At 55.5% G+C, this 18631-nt stretch overlaps 2 protein-coding genes across 3 annotated transcripts; both read left to right on the forward strand.

The window, feature by feature from the left end:
* The first annotated feature begins 2338 nt into the window (after positions 1 to 2338).
* Positions 2339 to 10938, forward strand: RPS19 (ribosomal protein S19). Of its 2 annotated transcripts, none has more exons than XM_082710952.1 (6): positions 2339 to 2744; positions 3206 to 3276; positions 3554 to 3654; positions 9201 to 9384; positions 9894 to 9948; positions 10876 to 10938. In XM_082710952.1, the coding sequence occupies exons 2-6, from the start codon at positions 3206 to 3208 to the stop codon at positions 10900 to 10902; spliced, it is 438 nt and encodes a 145-aa protein (XP_082567078.1). In that variant the 5' UTR covers positions 2339 to 2744; the 3' UTR covers positions 10903 to 10938. The 2 variants fall into 2 exon arrangements, with proteins under 2 accessions (XP_082567078.1, XP_082567079.1); XM_082710953.1 differs by having other exon boundaries at positions 2715 to 2932.
* Positions 10939 to 14345: 3407 nt separating this feature from the next.
* Positions 14346 to 17951, forward strand: CD79A (CD79a molecule). Its single transcript, XM_082710951.1, has 5 exons — positions 14346 to 14664; positions 16077 to 16397; positions 16626 to 16744; positions 17288 to 17356; positions 17486 to 17951. Exons 1-5 carry the CDS (start codon positions 14355 to 14357, stop codon positions 17603 to 17605), a joined length of 939 nt encoding a protein of 312 aa, XP_082567077.1. The 5' UTR covers positions 14346 to 14354; the 3' UTR covers positions 17606 to 17951.
* Positions 17952 to 18631: the final 680 nt, after the last annotated feature.

Below are 18631 nucleotides of genomic sequence, written 5' to 3' on the forward strand. Positions count from 1 at the left end.
CATGAGCGAGGAGAAGGTCAGAGGGAGAAGCAGACTCTCCATGGAGCTGGGAGCCTGATGCGGGACTCGATCCCGGGATTCCGAGATCATGACCTGAGCCGAAGGCAGTCATCCAACCAACTGAGCCACCCAGGCGTCCCTGGACAGCTCTTTAAAAAAAAAAAAATACTTAGTAAATTGGCCCAAGTGAATTAAGCTTAAATGATTTAGCACTGATATTAGAAATGTACATCAATGGGCGCCTGGGTGGCTCAGTGGGTTAAAGCCTCTGCCTTCGCTTCAGGTCATGATCCCGGGGTCCTGGAATCAAGCACCGCATCAGGCTCCCTGCTCAGCGGGCAGCCTGCTTCTCCCTATCCCACTCCCCCTGCTTGTATTCCCTCTCTTGCTGTATCTCTGTCAAATAAAATCTTTAAAATGTATATCAGAAATGTATAAAAGGTGAATATAAGTTATCCAAGTATATGAACATTTATACTTACACATGCATACAACTTACATAGTCAAACACACATATGTTGATTCGGGGGGGGAATCTGAGACACTTAAACTATTCTAAGTGTGAAATAGGTTTCAACAACATTCTGCATGAAACTAAATACATGATGTTTTCATGCTTAGAAGCATAGTTTATGTTCTAGACCAAATGTTTGTGTCACCCCCCCAAAATTCCTATACTGAAACCTAATTTCCACTTGTAATGGCATTTGGAGGCGGTGCCTTGGGAGAGATTAGTGCCCTAATAAAATATTCCCCAAAGAGCTCCCTCACTCACCTCTCTGCCATGTGAGGACATAGCAAAAAGATGGCTATGAACGAGGAGGCTGGCCCTCACCGGACACTAGATCTGCTGGCACTTTGGTTTTGGACTTTCCCAGCCTCCAGAACTATGAGAAATAAATTTCTGTTGTTTATAAGCCACTATCTATGGTATTGTGTTATAGCAGCTTGAACCAACTAAAATAGTTGGTTTTAATTTTTTAACAGATACTGGCATAACATACTGGCTTATTAATAACCAAGGTGGGGGCACCTGGGTGGCTCAGTGTGTTAAGCCTCTGCCTTCAGCTTGGGTTGTGATCTCAGGTCCTGGGATCAAGCCCCACATCGGGCTCTCTGATCAGCAGGGAGCCTGCTTCCCCCTCTCTCTCTGCCTGCTGCTCTGCCTGTGATCTCTCTCTGTCAAATAAATAAATAAAATCTTAAAAAAAAAAAAAGGTGCTTTGCATACACAGTATCTCACTGTGGAAAAACTACTATTTGATCTTATTTTTTAAACTCTATCTTTTCTTTCTTTTTTTTTTTTTATTTATTTGACAGACAGAGATCACAAGCAGGCAGAGAGGCAGGCAGAGAGAGAGGAGGAAGCAGGCTCCCTGCTGAGCAGAGAGCCCGATGTGGGGCTCGATCCCAGGACCTTGGGACCATGACCTGAGCCGAAGGCAGAGGCTTTAACCCACTGAGCCACCCAGGCGCCCTAAACTCTATCTTTTCAACATAATAGCCACACACATTTAAATGTCTCCCTTTCTGCAGCAAGTTAACAACTTTATTGGACAGTAAGTGAGTCCCTTCAGTGTTTGATTGTTGGACCTGACAAGGATTACACTAGATTACGCATGTAACACTACATAACATTTATCTGTGCCTGGCACAGAGTAGGCACACAAAAAGTGGATTTTAATCAGTGGATTAAAACCTCTGCCTTCGGCTCAAGTCATGATCCCAGACTTCTGGGATCGAGCCCAGCATTGGGCTCTCTGCTCAGCGGGGAGCCTGCTTCCTCTTCTTTCTCTACCTGCCTCTCTGCCTACTTGTGACCTCTCTGTCTGTCAAATAAAATCTTAAAAAAAAAAAAAAAAAGAATTTGATACGCCTTGTACAGGAGCAGGAATTTAAAACGGGATTTCAGTGTATCTATTTAAATTGTATTTTCTTTCTCTTCACGGATAAATTGAAGCGCTCAAAGGGCAAGTGGGCAGACTGGACCCGGACAGGTCAGTGAGGTGGATAGACTCCCTGCGGGATAGATTCCCGAAGCATTGAGCGAACACATTCCGGCACTAGGCTGCAGAGCCGCCCTAACATCTCCGCAGGTCCCGCCTCTGCCTTTTTGTCCCAGCCCCGGTCTCCTCCCTGCCTGCGGTGCCTCCTTCCCACAGCGGTCGCCTGGGCCGTGATGAAGCAGTTTCCGCCCTAACAGGGGTGGTCCGGCTCCGCCTGCTCTCCCGAGAACTGGTGGTCGCACACATTTCCTCCTCGTTTATCCGCAGGCTTCCCCGTCACAGTTCCGCCCTTACTAGCCCCACTTCCGTCCCGAAAAGCCACTTCCACCCAGAAAGGGGGTGGTAACCGGGTCACTCTCCCGTCCATTCAAATGCCGCAAAACTTCCGCCACCACCGTGTCCTCCGCCGCTGTTCCTTCCGCCACAATCGACTCAAACGAAACCACACACCCCCCAGTTGAGGGGAGCTCTGTTTCACACCCGGAGGGCAAAAGGCTGGGAGGAAGCGCGCCTCCATCCCCTCGCCCTCGGCTTCTCCCTTCGCGAGCCAGCCTCCTCCCCACGCACCCGCCCATCTCCGCAGAGACGAAGCCTGATTCGCCCTGAGAGAGGCGGGGCTGCTCGTCTGGCTCCGCTCTCGCGAGCTCTCGAACCTCTCGCGAGACCCGACGCCCGACTTGTGCGCCCGGGAAACCCCGTTGCTCCCTTTCCCCTGGCTGGCAGCGCGGAGGCCGCACGGTAAGGCGGGCGCTCCGGTTCGGGCTGGGCGCGGGGCGTCAGGGCCGGACTCCCCAGCCGGGAGCGCGTGCCCGAGGGCTCCGGGGCGACTGTGTGTGGCCGCTCCGCCCCTTGGAGCCGCAGCCACGTGCGAGCGGCAGGCCCGAACATGCCCGGTCGGCGCGGTCCGGAAAACGAGACCGGACCAGGTGGGCGGCGTGGATGCGGGGACCGTTCTCGGATCGGGGGCTCGGGTCTTCCAGCGTTTCCGCAGCGGCTCCAGGCCCTGCTCTTGCGCAGAGGTCTTGAGTGGCTGTGAACTCGAGCACCCACAGGCGCAGGGGCCTTCAGGGCCCAGTCCCGAAGCGGGATCTTGGGAAGTCACAGGAGTGCGGCGGTTTCGGTCGCGTGGGGCGAGGTCCCGGCCCCTGTCGTTCGTCCGCGCGGGTCCTGAGCTCACGTGCTTGCTCTTTCTCCCTCAGATGCCTGGAGTTACTGTAAAAGACGTGAACCAGCAGGAGTTCGTCAGAGCTCTGGCAGCTTTCCTCAAAAAGTGAGTGTGGGGACCGGGGCTTTAGCGCAGGTGGAGGCTGTGGTCTTCGCCTGGCTCCTCGGTGGGCGTTGTTTTTCTTCTAGGGAGGGGTGGTGTGAGGTCTCGTGTGGAGTTCTCTTGTCTGTGTGAGGCAGTGTCTGGCTTATAGTGGGGTTTCCTGCTTTGCATTCTGGGACACATGGGCCTCCTATTAACCTGCTGTCCTGCCGAGCAGAGGGGATTTGGGGGGTGGAGTGTGCGGGCTTCTGAGTCGTGCCTTTCTCACTGTTGGTCCCAGGTCTGGGAAGCTGAAAGTCCCTGAATGGGTAGACACCGTCAAGCTGGCCAAGCATAAAGAGCTTGCTCCCTATGATGAGAACTGGTTCTACACACGAGCTGGTGAGGAACTGGGGCCTCTGGCTGGGGACTGGGGGCTTGGGTGGCTCTAGCACACACCGTACCTTCCCATTATCTCTGAACCCAAGATTGCAAGAGAGGTGAAACTCTTTGCCATAGCTGGCCTGCAGTGTGAGGAGAAACCTCGGACTGTCTGTGCGTGCCCTGTGTGACACTCAGTATCTTCACATTCTGAGTCTCTCTGTAAGAGGCTTGTGTGAGGACCTGCGGCTTTCTCTGAGCCTCCAGGAAAACCTAGAGTCAAATAAGTTCATATTCAAAGGGGGCATGTTTAGAGGGAGGTATTTACCTTTCTGTGTTAATGCGGTCTAGACTCGGGTCCATCTGCACCACTTGACTGTGTGACCTCTATCTGCCTGTGCCTCTTGTGGTCCTCTCTAAAATGGGGCTAATGATTGTACCACTGCAGGATTATAGTGGGAATCAAATGAGCTTATGGCTGTAAAAATGCTGTTAAGTGTACTTGTGGCAGACTTCAAGTCAACTGTCTAGTTTTTATTCAGATCGTCAGGCCAGCTTTCTCCTTGTCTCTCTAGTAAGTTTTTCTTGAGAGGTGGAGGTCTGGCCTTATCACTGCTGTAAATCTTGGTAGGTCCCAAGGGCCCAAAGAAGGCCTATAGTCACCCTGGTAACCATGCCAGCCCCCCCCCCCCTTTTATTAAGTCTTCCAGTGATGCCAACTTGGAATGAATGACTTAAATGTAGCACCTGATAGCACAGTGCTGTTTTGCACCTGTCTTTGACTTTTCTGGTTTCTCCAAGCTGTCACCCTACAAAAGTCTAATTTAGGAATTATAGGGGGTGCTCGGTGCAAGACTGTTCGAGGTGGCAGCCTCTGCATAGGCCTTCACTAAGGGCTCTTGGCCTCTGCAACCTTCAGCCTTCCTCTGTGGTATAGGAGCTCCATCCTGGCCAAAGCTTGTCTCCAGATAGGAAGTAGGTGGGAAGCAAGGTTTGGAAATTGAGAAGATTGAAGGATGACCTTGAGAAGAGTTGGCCTCGGTACAGGTTGCCTTGGCACCTTGGAGCACAGACAGTTTCGTAGATTTGTGATGGACTCATGCGTGGAATGTCATGAGATCCACGCTAATTCAGGCTCTAGACTGGACGTAGGGGCCAGTAGGTCTCGGCCACAGCCTCAGACCACTGAGGATGAAACGGCCAACTCATGGGGAGGGTGGGTGGCATATGCATGTGGTGGGCATCACTGCTGTGCTTTTAGAAAATGGGGCTGGTGGAGGGAAGCTGACATGACTTCCCCGGGCACATCAGTGTTGGAGCCTGAATGAGACCACCACCCCGTCCATCCATCTTGGGAAACAAGGCTACCCTGAATGATCTTTGGCAGTGCCCCAAGAATCAGTTGGTCAAGGCGGCTTCGGATCTAAAATGAAAAAGTCTAGCCTTTTTGGTATGGTCAGGTAGATACGTGTATTTTGTTTAATCTGCCTAATTCAGAACTTATCAGGTAGTACTGGTGGTTTCTGTTTTTGTGGTTGTTGTCAGAAAGGTCAAGTAACATCCCAGACAGTGATGCCTCATATCTGCCGCACCTACGCCATCACTTGAGGGGGCGGGTCTCCACTTCTCTTCCCTTGGCTGCATTTCATGGTTTTTGTTTTTTTTAGTTGGGCAAAGCTTAGAGGGAAATTAGTTAAAGACACTGGGCAGTACACACAGATGAGTCTTACTGTGGCTGTGATCTCTTTCTGCCCGCCCTGCTCCTTTTCTGACAACTCACATGAAGTGTGCATCCTCTACCTGCTCTCCTGGCCTCCTTTCCTCAAGGTTCCCAAATGCCTTTTTTTAAGATTTTTTAATTCCTTTGGGAGAGAGCACACGCACCAGCAGGGTGAGCAGCAGGCAGAGGGAGGGTGAGACATAGGCTCCTTGCCAAGCAGGGAGAGCCTGATGTGAGAGGCCCATCCCAGGACCCCAGGGTCATAACCAGAGCCAAAGGCAGACACCTAACCAACTGAGCAACCCAGTTGCCCCCCCTTACTCCCTTTTTGATCGTGGCCTAACTGCCTTAGAGCCAGAGCGTGGTGGTTCTAGACCCAGGTTTGTTGAGTGTGTACCCTTTTTTTTTTTTAATAATTTATTTCACAGATACCACAAGTAGGTAGAGAGTCAGGTCGAGGGAGCAGGCTCCCTGCTGAGCAGAGAGCCCGATGTGGGGATCGATCCCAGAACCCTGGGATCATGACCTGAGCCGAAGGCAGAGGCTTTAACCCACTGAGCCACCCAGGCACCCCAGAGTGTGTACCTTTTTGTTGGGACACTACCATGCCTATTTTATATTCACATCAGAGGCAGAGTTGCAGTTGTGACATCCTACGTGACATACTATACCGAAGATTCTGACTTTAACCCTTTGCAGGGGAAGTTTGCCAGCTGGAATGCTCCCACCTCGTTAGGGCTAGCTCATACTCCAGACAAATCCTAGGAGATACTTACATTACCAAAGAGGAAACTGAGGTATAGACAGGCAGGCTGACAGTGGGAGAGTCCTGGAGGCTAACTCCAAAACCAGGGTCTGTGTTGTATGTGCTTTATTCCTTCTCTGGATCATAGGGCCTTGGCTCATCCCCTTGGGGTATGGAACCAGAGCACAGTGGGGCAGTAGTCTGTGCTGGAGGCTGAGCTCTGGCAGGAGGTGGTGTGGGGACTGACGTCTGGAGGCATGTGGGGGCCATCGTGGAGCGACCAGGTTTTGATCGCTGAGGGGTGGGAGTGGATAAAACAGGACATGGCAGAACCCACCTGAGGGTGCTCTGGAAGAGGGACAGAGCTATAGGAGTGAGAAGTACTGAGGCACAATGGTGTGGGCTGAAGGGTGAGGTAGGGCTGGAAAGAACCTGTGTCAGGAGCTTCTTGCTCTTAAGAGCGTCAAGGAAAGGCCACCATTGGGCTTTGTGAAGAGGGTGTTTCAGTATGGCCTTAGGCAAGTCTCTTGACCTCTTGATTCCCAGAAGGTCCTGCTTGGGAGTGAGGTGAGAATCCATTGTCTTGTTAGCCAACTGCTGCTGAATTGGGACATCTGAATGCGATTCATGATAGGATTGAACCTGGTCCTCTCTGACTCCTGCTGTGTTACAGGAAGGATGGCCTTGTAGACCATGCAGGAACAAGTTAAGGGATGACAAGGCCGGGAAAGTAAGTCTGTCCTTAGAAGCTCAGCAGAGAAGGGTAGAGGGCAAGATGTATCTGGGAGGCCACTTTGTGACCCAGTAGGTCAGGGTGGGATCACAGATCTGAACTTAAAACCAGCTGTTGAGATGCTGAGCTGCGAAGACACCTGTGCAGTTCCTGTGGTCTGCCAGGTGCTCCAGTCTCCCCCCAGTCCCTTGTGACATTCCTCCACCTGGTGCCCAGTGCACAGGGCATGCTGCTGGTCCTTCCTTTGCAGGTGGAGGTGCAGACTGGTTACTAGGGACAGGATTCCCCAAGAGGAGCGCAGCAGAAAGCCCTCAGAGGGACTCGAGGAGAAGCCATTTGTGCAGACACCTGGCTCATCGTGCCCCTCATACACCGCAGGATGGCGGGGATCTGTGGCATAACAGCTCTGTTTCAAAGGGATTGGGACCTGGGTCTCCAGCAGGGGTGGGGAGGTGTAGGAAATGGGTCAGTATTTTGTTTATTTTGGCTATAATACTCTTCAATTTGTGAAGTTAATACTCTCCCTTATAATGGGTCAGGAAAATAGTATCAGTGGGGTGGGTGGGGGGACACCTAGGCTTGTGATGTCTGACACCACACTGGATGATTTTATGCAGCTTTTTAATGGAACCCACCTCGCCTTCCTTGAAGCAACTAACAGCTGGACTTGGCTGGAGCTTATTCTCTGACGCTCCCTTCTCGGATGAAGGAAATCTTGCCCTTTGGGTACCGTGGCCCAGACCGCTGGAATCGGGGGCGGACTCACAGCTGCTGAGCAGCAGTGTTGGGGTTCAGACCCGGTGTTAGTGCTCAGCTCGGGTTGGCCACTCCTTTTCATACGGAGCCCAGATCAGGACTGGGTGGAGCCTTGGTCCTGTCTTGGCCAGGCCTCTCCTGGGCTCTGTGGGCTCAGTGTTCATCTCACCCCTTTTGTGAGTCCGTCCTGCACTCCCCAGCCCTGGGTGCATCCCGCGTGGGAGAGCAGGTCTCCACCCCAGTCAGCACATGCTCTGTGACAGGCTCGGTGGGGAAGGGTGGCCGCTGCTGGGCATATGAGCTGGTCTGAAAGTTTGGGGTGCTCCGGTGATGTCTCTGGAAGGGGGTTTTGGGCTTGGAGGTGTTGGGAGCAAGAACCAAGGAGAAGGGTTTTAAAGTGAGCAGAGACTGCAAGCAGGGAACCTGAGGCGCGGGTGTGTGGTGGCCCTGATGGGTGGGCGTGGTTTCGGCTGTGCTGTGGCCCCCAGAAGCCCTCAGCTATATCTGGAGACCATTTACAGGGGTGGAGGGGGCTGGGGAAGAACTACTCTGAGGGGGCAGGCAGGGAGGAGGAGTTCCCATTTTACCCCACCCTGAGCTGGCAGCACTGGAGGGTCATGGCCATGGCCTGGCACCGGCTCTTGGGAGTTAGTGGTTACTGGCCAACTGAGTCCTGATTCCCTCTCTGAGCTGCAGGACTAAACCTTATGTGCTGGGCTTCAGGAGCCCTGGAGTGACCTAGAGGCCCTGTATCAGGCCCCAGTTCCTTCACAATTCAGTGGCCCCCTGAGGTAGAAAGCCAGAACAGTCTGAGGGGCTGTTCCTCAGAGCTGTGTGACATGAGGCCAGTGTCTTCCGGAGCCTGTTGGCTTTTCTGTGAAAGAGAACGACGCTAGACGCCTGGGCAGTGACAGCCACGCTCTTCTGAGGGACCATTACTCCTGGTTCTCAGATGAGGGTGAGTGGCGAGCCAAGGCCATACCGGCAGGCCAGGTCCTGAGACCATCTTACTGCCTCGGGGAGAAGACGAAAAGCAGATGGCACAGGGCCCCGGGGAGAAGCAGGCCTGTTGAACACAACAGTGAGGGACCGGCAACTTGCCCAAGCCAGGCTAGGGCTAAGAAGCCTGTGTCCCTGGTGGGGTGGGATACCCATTGCAGGTTGCATGGGGTGTCTGTTCTAACCCTGAGTTTTCCGGGGCTGAGGGGTTCAGGGGGCTGCACCTGGGTAGTGGCCTGGCTCTCCTACCCTGCTGCCCCTCAGGCCTGGGCACATGGAGGTAGACAGTCACAACTTAAGCATTTGCCAGGCTCTGCCTGCAGGACAGAATCCCACCTTACGGCAGTACGGCTGTGGCGGGCCCTACAGTCTCTCAGGCTGGGCGCAGAGTGCGGGGACACTTAGTGTGGGATAGCTGGGCAGTGGTGGCCTGCCACTGGGTCTTGGTGTGTACTCTCAGTTCCCGGGGCTATACAATGGGAAGAAGTAGCAGCCACACACACAAGTGATATGTGTGTGACCTTGAGCAAGGCCCTTCCCACGGCCTGCCTCGGCTGTGGAGAGGAGCCTTCTCTGCTTGAGAAGCGTCCTCACATCTGCACACACACCCGCAGCTTCCACAGCACGGCACCTGTACCTCCGGGGCGGCGCTGGGGTCGGCTCCATGACCAAGATCTACGGGGGACGCCAGAGAAACGGGGTCATGCCTAGCCACTTCAGTAGAGGCTCCAAGAGCGTGGCCCGCAGGGTTCTGCAAGCCCTAGAGGGGCTGAAAATGGTGGAAAAGGACCAAGATGGGTAAGCAGGGGTGGGGGGAGTGATGAAGAGCCTGGGGTCAGATCACCTATAATGAAGTTATCTAGCACCATCCTTCCCCCGTGTGGGGAAGTGCTGGGTCTGTCCTGCACAGGCTGCAGCTTGCCCCTTAGGCAGGGGATTCTGCAGAAAAGCGAACCGTGAGGGGCCTCACCCCGACCTCACTGGCTGACTACCCCGAGCTCCAGGAAGGTAATTTAGCGACTGTCCGCTTTCATTAGCCTGCTCGTTAACTTTTCCCAATTGATTTTTCGGGGCTTTTGATCTAATGCTTGCACAAACGACACCCGGCAGCTCCCAGGGGGGCTCCCGCTCCTGCCCCCATCTCCTTAGAATGCAGCTGACTGGGGCCCTCAGTGAGACTTGGCTGGTGTCCTGTGGGCTCATGGCTAGGTGCCTTCTTGGGAAGCCTGGCTCCCATCCAGGAGGGGCCTGGCAGTGACAGGGCTGAGAGCCTGTGCTCACAGGGCGCTGCATGACTTTTCCCGCAGGGGCCGCAAACTGACACCTCAGGGACAGAGAGATCTGGACAGAATCGCCGGACAGGTGAGGCCTGGGTGTGGGCCAGGGCTGGGTCCCTGAGTCACTGCACAGGGAGCTTCAAAGCCTGAGCTTTGTTAGGTCAGTGTCCTTCCCTGGAGGGCACTGCCCAGGGTGGGGAGGGGGGCAGGAGAAAATTCTGACTGCTTTCCTGCTAGAGCCGGTTGGAAATGCTGGTGCCGGGGTGAAGGGCCCCAAGCCTGCGGTGCAGCTGGGCTTGCTCCTCGAGCAGGACCTGTTCCCCACAGCTGCCTCTGCCCATGTCTGCGGCCTTAGGATCAGGGCTGCACTGTTTCCTCCTATTCATGCCTGCTGAGCACCACATGGGACGGGTGTGGAGAGGGGGAGGCAGGCCAGCTCAGAACTCCAGCCTCTGTCCAGATGACTGTTGGCTGGACACCTTGGGGCAGAGTCCATTTGCCTGGAGCCAGTCGTGTCTCCCCCCACCCCCATAGACCCCTAGGGGTTGGTAGTGAGGGCTCAGTGGGTACCACAGTGGGAGTCCCCAGCACCAGCCATGGACCCCTTGTTGGTTTTCTTCTTTATGTATCATTGACTCGGGCCTCCTAGGAGCTTTGAAGGGGGCTTAGCCACTTAGTCAAGGAGCAAAAGAATAGGTGTCAGCCCCCTGGCCGTCCGGGGGCAGCCTGGAAGGAGCTGGTGAACTCTTCCAGGGCAGGGCAGAGCCTGGCATGGACATCGTTGTGGGTGATAGGGCAGTGGGTGTTGGAATCCCACTTCCTATCCTTAAGTCCCAGTTGGTGCATCTGTAAAATGGAGAAGTGCCTGAGGGTGTAGGGATCAGACCCGGGGAACTTGCTTCAGGCCACAACCCCATTTGCTTGGTGTCCTTTGGGTAGTGGGAGCTGCTCCAGAATGTCTGAACACAGACCCCACGCCTGATCCTAATTACTTTCCCATCTCTTCCCGCAGGTGGCAGCTGCCAACAAGAAGCATTAGAACAAATGCTGGGTTAATAAATTGCCTCATTCATAATCCTCGCCTGGGTCTCTTTCTCTCTCTCTGGGCTGGCTGTTTTCCTTCCACTGTGGGGCGCGAGGAAGGAGCCCTGAACTTCACTTCTTCCCTCCTGAAAGGGGCAGCCCAGGGTGCCCCCTGGGGGGCTGAGGCATCAATAGCCACTGGAGGCTCTTGCCCCTCCCCCCACATCCTGCCTTTGCTGCTCTCAGTAAGATGAGAAAACTGAAAGGAGTGGCTGTTGAAGCCATGGCCCCACTTTGGACCTGGGCTGCAGAGCTGGCATTCTGTCCGCTGCTGGAACAAAGCAGGAGGGGCAGGTGGCTTTTCTCTGAAGGAGGTAGACTGGGACAGCCAGCCTTCACTCCTGGTGGTTGAGTGTTCCTGGTGTGTACCTTTTGGAGCTCATCCCTCCCCAGAGGTGGAGTGGGGTGCCACTTTCCACACCCGCCACCACCTGAGGGGAGCAGTGTGCCGGGCTCCTGCACAGAGGTTGAGCTGGGCCTTCAGGTGGCACCACCTCTAGGGTCCTGCGTGGTGATTGGCTCTTGGTGTGAATGGGGTGGGACCTTTAAAGGGCTCTTAAGTGGGCATGTGCCAGCAGACCCCAGAAAGCTGAGCCTGGAGAAGTGACCCAATGTGACCAAACCCACCCACTGCCTGGGGAGCACTGAGATGCTGAGCCTGAGCTGGCTTGGCCAAGGTCTGATTTTCCCCAGCCCGGTAATTGGGATCCATTTACTAACAGTGTGAAGTCTGGGCTTTGAACTCAGACTGGACTAACAGCTCTGACCCTAATTCTGTGCAATCCTGAGCAATTTATTCCTCCTCTGAGCCCTCCACTTGTCTGTATCACTCCTGAGGGATCTGCAGTTGCCATACAGACCGTGCCTTGGCACAGAGCAGCACACCAAGCACATGACCCATTGCTTACTTCGTGTTCAGGATAGAAAAAACAATCCCACATCTGGTGGGGAATGAAGCTGTCATCCCTCCCAGTTCCAGCTCAGAAGTCTGCTGGTGGATTTACACAGATTAAACAGCCCGCCACATGGCAAGGTACGTAATAAATTTAACAGACTAGGCAATCCTGCGAAGGTGCCGGAAGCACCCACATTTAGACATAAGGAAAGTCAAGTCACAAGTTGGGTCATCGTTTGTGCACCACAGCAAAGGCGTGGCAAAACCGGAACTTGAACTCAGGCAATCAGGCTCTAACCACTGCAACGAACTGCCCTTTGGAAGTAAGGGAAGTGGAAAAACAAGGCCCAAGGGATTATGAGCCTGGGCATGGCCTTGGGCCGCTCCCTGTTCTGGGCTCGTTTCCTTTTTTGTCAACTGAGGACGAAGAGGTCCTGGAGTAGGCAAGAGAACACAATGCAGCGAGGCCCAGTACCGGGTTGGCACACATGGCACCAGGCCCACCTGCTGGCTGATGCAGTGGGTGTCCCCAATCAGCCTGCCGGGCCTGAGGGCTTGCGATCCAGCAGATGTCCCTCTGGCCACTGGGGGGCAGTCGAGGGCCTGGAAATGGACTTGCCAAAGAAGGAGAGGAATTTGTAGGGCTGCCTGGTCTGCGCCAGGGAGTTCTTCCTGGGGGGTGGGAGGGGGTGTCATTAGAAGGAACTAAACTGTGGAGGAGCTGGTAACCTGCTACACAGCCATGGTCACAGAAGAACACCTAGGTCCCCAGAGGGTCGGGGAGCGAGTAGGGCTCCCATGCCAGAGAAGGGGAACTGTGTCCTTTTCTCAAGGCTGGGAAAGGGTGGGCAGGAGAGCCCAGATTACTGGAGAAGAAACTGAGGCCCAAGCAACCAGTCAGCTGACAGGTCCTGAGAGTCAAACACAGGAACCATGAACTCGAGGCCCATGCTCCTCTGTGTGGGTGAAAGTTGAATTTTTTTTTAAATTACGCTTCGAGCATGCAAAACAGTATACCTATTAGTGTGTAAGAAAGACCCATGGACCCACTGCCCAACTTCTTTTCTTTTAAAGATTTTACTTATTTGACAGATTACAAGCAGGCAAAGAGAGAGGGAAGCAGTCTCCCTACCAAGCAGAGAACCTGATGCAGGGGACTATCCCAGGACCCTGAGATCATGACCTGAGCCGAAGGTAGAGGCTTTAACCCATTGAGCCACCCTGGCGCCCCTCCACTGACCAACTTAAGTAAAACAAGACCTAAAGCCAGGACGGTCAAAGTCGTCTGTGTACCCCTCCCAGCCCCAGCCCTCTTCCCTTCCCCCAGAGGGAACCCCTCTCAGGAACTGGGTGCCACTCACCTGCGTGGGTTCACACCTCAACTACAGACCCATGTGTCCCTAACAGCACCTGATGTTTCGCCTTTTGAAAACAAGTCAACTGTTGTACGCTACATGGTTTTTTGTCCTTTTCACCTCATTTCTGAGATGCAGGTGTGTTGACGAGTGGAGCACTGCCTTTTCCCCTGCTGAGTACTACTCTGCTAGTTGCTTACGTCACACTGTGAGCATCCCATTCAGCCGCACACAGACTTTCTGTTTCAGTTTTTGCTACCAAATATCTCCGTGAGCTAACTACCCCCACTCCGTGTCTCCTTGCGTGGGTATGTGACAGTGCCCCAACTGCTCACAAACATCTCAACAATCGCCTGTGATTCCCCACCCCCACTCCTCAAAGTCCGTTTCCTTCTGCGTGACCTAAAATAATGCTCAAAGGCACGTGGGCACACATAAGTGACTTCGAATCTCTGCTCCCCTGCTCGCAAGCTGTATTATACGGGGCAAGCAATGGCATCTCTCTGGGCCCGTTTTCTCTGTAAAAATGGGGTGGGGAGGGGTGGCCTACCTTGCCCAATCGTGGGGAGGCTGACTCTCATCAAGATCCTGTCGTGACTTTAACTCCCCAGGTGCTGGGAACATCATCTCCGGTCACAATACTGGGGGGATACACTTGTGCTCATCTCTTGGATTAAAAATGCCAAGGCTGGGGCACCAGGCTGGCCAGGTCAGTAGACCATGTGACACTTGGCTTGGGGTTGTGAGTTTGAGCCGCACGCTTTGTGTAGAGATTTGCTTTAAAATTTAAAAAAAAAATTTTTTTTTAATGCCAAGGCTCAGAACAGGAAGCCACCGGATAGTCGTAGAGCTCATTTATTTCCTGAGCATTAATACAAACCACCTTTTACTGAGCACCTACTATGGACTGGGCCGTGTGTTCAGAACTTTGCACACACAACCCCTTTAAATCCTGATTCCATCGCCAAGAAGTGAAGACATAGAGGCTCAGAGAGGACATGAGCTCTGCCTAAGGCCAGTGTGGAGCGGAGAACAGGCTCAGAACCACCACTCCAACAGACCGCCAGCAGGCAGGGGCACCTTGAACTCTGGCTGGGGCTTCCTTGCCAGGACTGGTCTCTTTCCTCTCCCTCCCAACAGCCTCCCCTCAGGGGAATTATGGCCACAGGTGCAGGGAGCAGTTTCTCTCCACCAGGGGCCTGCAGCTCACCAACAGGGGCTGCCCCAGCGGCCCAGAGCCAAAGGGCGCAGAAGGGCTCAGCAGCGGGGCCATTGGAGCCCATCTCCGGCAGGGCTGGGCAGGAAGTAGGGCGGGGTTTCAGGCCAGCCGAGGTGGAATCTGGTACCCCAGGACTGCTGCAGCCCAGACCAACCAACCCACTGGGAGAGATGCCTGGGGGTCCTGGAGTCCTCCAAGCGCTGCGCGCCACCATCGCGCTCTTCTTCCTAATCTCTACTGTTGACCTGGGTACGTGGCTGACAGGCTGGTGCTGGGGGCGGCGGGGTGGGGCGAGCAGTGGGGTGGGGAGGACTGAGGAGGCTTGAGAGAAGGCTCAGGCAGAAAGAAAGGCCCTGTTCAGGGGGTGAGGAGCCAGCAGGTGGGGGGGCCGGTGCTGGGAGAGCCCCTGAAGCAGCCTTCCGGAGCAGGCTGCAGGAACGAGGGGAGGCCGGAGGGGGTTCAGCAAAGTTTAAGGGGTGTCCACAGCCACATGGAAGGAGACAGGGGTGACAGACGACTTCCCCACCCCCTCAACCCCACAGGTCAAAATAAGGAACTAAGGTTGCCCTTGACTGAGCTTCAGAGCTGGGGCAGGAAGGCGACTTGGGGGTAGGGCTCAGCTTCAGAAAGAAGAAACCGGGTTTCTCCTTCTCTGCTGTGAATCTCAGTCACCCCACTGCATAGGGAGCCCCCTTTTAGTGCTGGGGAAGGGGGTGCCTCATCCACGCTGCCGTTCCCGGCTGCCCCACCCCCACCCCACGCAATGCCAGCTGGTGGGGCTGTGACCACTGGGGCTCAGGTTGCTGCCTCTCTCCCCACATCTTCCTCCTCCTCTCTTCCTCACCTCTCACCTCCTCCTTCCAGAGGAGGCTGGCCTTGGGCGGGGGGGGGGGGGGGGGGGGGGCTGGGGTTTCCTCAGCAGCCAACCACCTTGCTGAGGCCCTCCCCTAACCCCCAGCCCAGCCGCCAGCTAAGGTCACTCCTGACCCCCAGGTTGACAGAAGCAATGGGAATGGGGACTGAGGTCACAGGGCAAGGTGGGCCTGAAGGCTCAGGGTTTGAAACACCAACCACTCTTGCTGCCCTCATGATGCTAGACAACAAATTTGCCCTCCCTGGGCCTCAGCTGTCCCACCTATAAAATGGGTTAATGAGAGAAACTACCTCTAAGGCTTTTGTGAGATTACACCAGATAAAGCGCCAGGTGTCAGGTGGGGCTGGGGACTGATGGGAGAGTGAGCCTGGAAGGCCTCCCGGAGGCAGTGAGGCCCAAATGGATTCTGGACAGAGCTCCCTGGACAGGGGCACTTCTGCCACTAGGATGCCAAATATCCAAATGCCTGTGAGTTCAGTGGGGCCAAAGCACAGAGCACAGGTGGGGAGGGTGGCAAGAGGCACACTGGAGAGATGGGGGGACAATGGGTGTCCTTGTCCCCATCCTCCACAGGTGTGCCCTCTCTCTGCTCCCCTCGATACTACTCTCCCTACAGAGGCAACCTCACTCCCTGCACCGTGGGCCCCCTCCCCAACCCCCTCTCCTCCCCGGGGAGTGTCCTCAACCTTCTACCCGCCCCCACCAACACACACAGGCACCCTGGGCTGCTGCCACTGCTGGGGCCTGGGTCCCCATCACAATCCCCAACACTTCCTCATCTCTGCAGGCCCCAGGTGCCAGGCCCTGTGGGTGGATGAGGGCCCACCCTCAGTGACCGTGAGCCTAGGGGAGGAGGTCCACGTCCCGTGCCTGTACAACCACAGCAGCCGCGACAGCACCTTCAACGTCACGTGGTGGCGCATCATCCAAGGCAATGCCACCTGGCCCGACATGTTCTGGAGCTACGGCCAGGGCCCCCACAGCGAGCTGAGCATCCAGGCCGCGAACAAGAGCCACAGAGGCCTGTACAGGTGCCGGGTGGAGGAGAAAGGCCTCAACCAGAAAGTCAACCAACAGTACTCCTGCGGCACCTACCTCCGCGTGCGAGGTGAGCCAGCCAGCGGCGCCCTGGCCCCCTCCCGCCCCACCCCTGCCCCACCTGTGCGGTAGGGGTGGAGCCGGTGCCCCTTTCCCTTGTGGGCAAACTTGCATTCCCACTCATGCTCACTGCAGGTGGAGGGCTTCGGTGGTCTCGTTCTTGCCAGGACAGGGCTGGGATGCCTGGCGGGTTGGGGGTGGGAGGCCCTCGTGCTCTGAGCGGCTCCCCTCCTCTCAGAGCGGCTCCCCAGACCCTTCCTGGACATGGGAGAAGCCACCAAGAACAACCTCATCACAGCCGAGGGCATCGTCCTGCTCTTCTGCGCCGTGGTGCCTGGGACGCTGCTGCTGTTCAGGGTGAGCCCCTAGGGACTGGGGCCCTCTGAGGTGGAGGTCCCCCTAAAATGGGAGAGTGACAGCATCCTCACATGACTGAGGGACACCTGAATTTGTAAAGGGTGCAGGGCCCAGCGGCGCATCCTTGCTCAGTCTCCTGGCAGGGTTGTCCTCACTCCCCACCCCAGGTGTACCTCACTCTAGCCCCCCACACCCTAGCCATGGTGTCTCATTCTAGCTGCCCCCCACCCCAGGAGCACAGGGGCCCTCAGATGTGTCCAGGGAAGACTGGGGACTGGCTGTCCTCCTGGAGTCACTGAATTGCTCCAACCCTGCCTTAGGTGACAGGCAACCAACCCAGCCACTGCCATTTCTAGCAGAGTTGTTATTTGTGCAAGAGCAGTAAGGCGGGGACCCAGAGACACCTGCCACTCAACTGCTGTGTGGCTTTGGGCCCAGTCCTTATCCTCTCTGGTAAAGCACCTCTTGGCACCCCAGAGTGTTGTTCGGGGGGGGAAACATATTCTCCCCCCACACCCCCTCCTCCCAATCACCCCCTCCCAGAAACGATGGCAGAATATGAAGTTTGGGATGGACGCCCCAGATGACTACGAAGATGAAAACCTATATGAGGTGAGCAGTGGGTGGGGACAGGCAAGGGGCATGTGCATTGGGGTTCTCATGGGGGTCCTCCCTGGGGTCATCTGGGGGCAGGATCTGGGCATCAGGGCGCTGAGGCCCCCCACCACATGTTCACCCCAGGGCCTGAACCTGGATGACTGCTCCATGTATGAGGACATCTCCCGAGGCCTCCAGGGCACCTACCAGGACGTGGGCAGCCTCCACATCGGAGACGGGGACGTCCAGCTGGAGAAGCCGTGACCCTGTGGGCTGCCCTAGCCAGCTGGGCTGCCAGCTCTGGTGTTCCCTCTCCCTGCTCCCCCTCCGCCCCATTCGGTTCTCTTTTCATGATCTTTCCCGGGAGTGTCCTGACTCTACTTCCCCCTTGAGCACGTCTGCTCTTCCTTCTAGACTATCCTCATCCACCTGCACATACCCCAATTCAGCCCTCCTCCTGCGGCTTTTCCCAGCCTCCCCCCACACCCAGCGGGTAATGAGCCCTTAATCGCTGCCTCCAGGGGACCTGATTGCTGAGCCTCCTTAGTGTCCCCTTCCCCTCCCTGCTCTGTCATGGCCACTTAGTGATAATAAATCCCTCCCTACTGCAGACCTTGGCAGGAGTCGTGGATCTCATGGGGATGCTCCCCTCTTCTGGTGGGACCCTGGAGTCCAGGCCTCCGGCCCCTTCTCTCTTAGACCCAGGATCCTGCCCCCACCAACTCCCCAACCCCCAACCGTGCCCACTCCTTTCACCTGGGGCCAGGTAACCAGACAGAAATAAGAATTGTTTGGAGTAGTGCCTCACCTTAGGCTAGGTCCCTGAGCAGGCAGGGGACACAGAAAGGAGGCAGGTGACCATATTTATTTATTCATATTTCAGTCCCACAAACACAGGCGCCTGTCTAGTGGGGCTGGTACCCTGTGCTGACTACAGCCAAGCCACACCTTTTCTTTTCTGGGAATGGACTTACAGCAGGGACATCTGGGGAGAATCTGTGGCTGTCATCTGGGGACTGGGGTGGGGGGCACAGGGACGCAGGGTTTCTGGGAGAAGAGACAGACACAGAGATAGTGATGGAGAGACAGAGCAAGTGAAGAGAAAGACAATGAAGGGACAGGGAATGGGGTGGGGGGCAGAGAGAAAGCAGGAGACAGAGAAAGGAAAGAAAGGTCCATAGAAAAATGGACACGGAGAGGCTGACCCCTGGGACTCTAGAGAAAGCAGTGGTTGGCGAAATGACCGAGGTGGCCATGCAGAAAGATACTGAGACCCGGAAAAGGGAAAAC

The sequence above is a fragment of the Mustela nivalis genome, assembly GCF_964662115.1.
Source record: "Mustela nivalis genome assembly, chromosome: 18".
Classification (NCBI taxonomy): Eukaryota; Metazoa; Chordata; class Mammalia; order Carnivora; family Mustelidae; genus Mustela; species Mustela nivalis.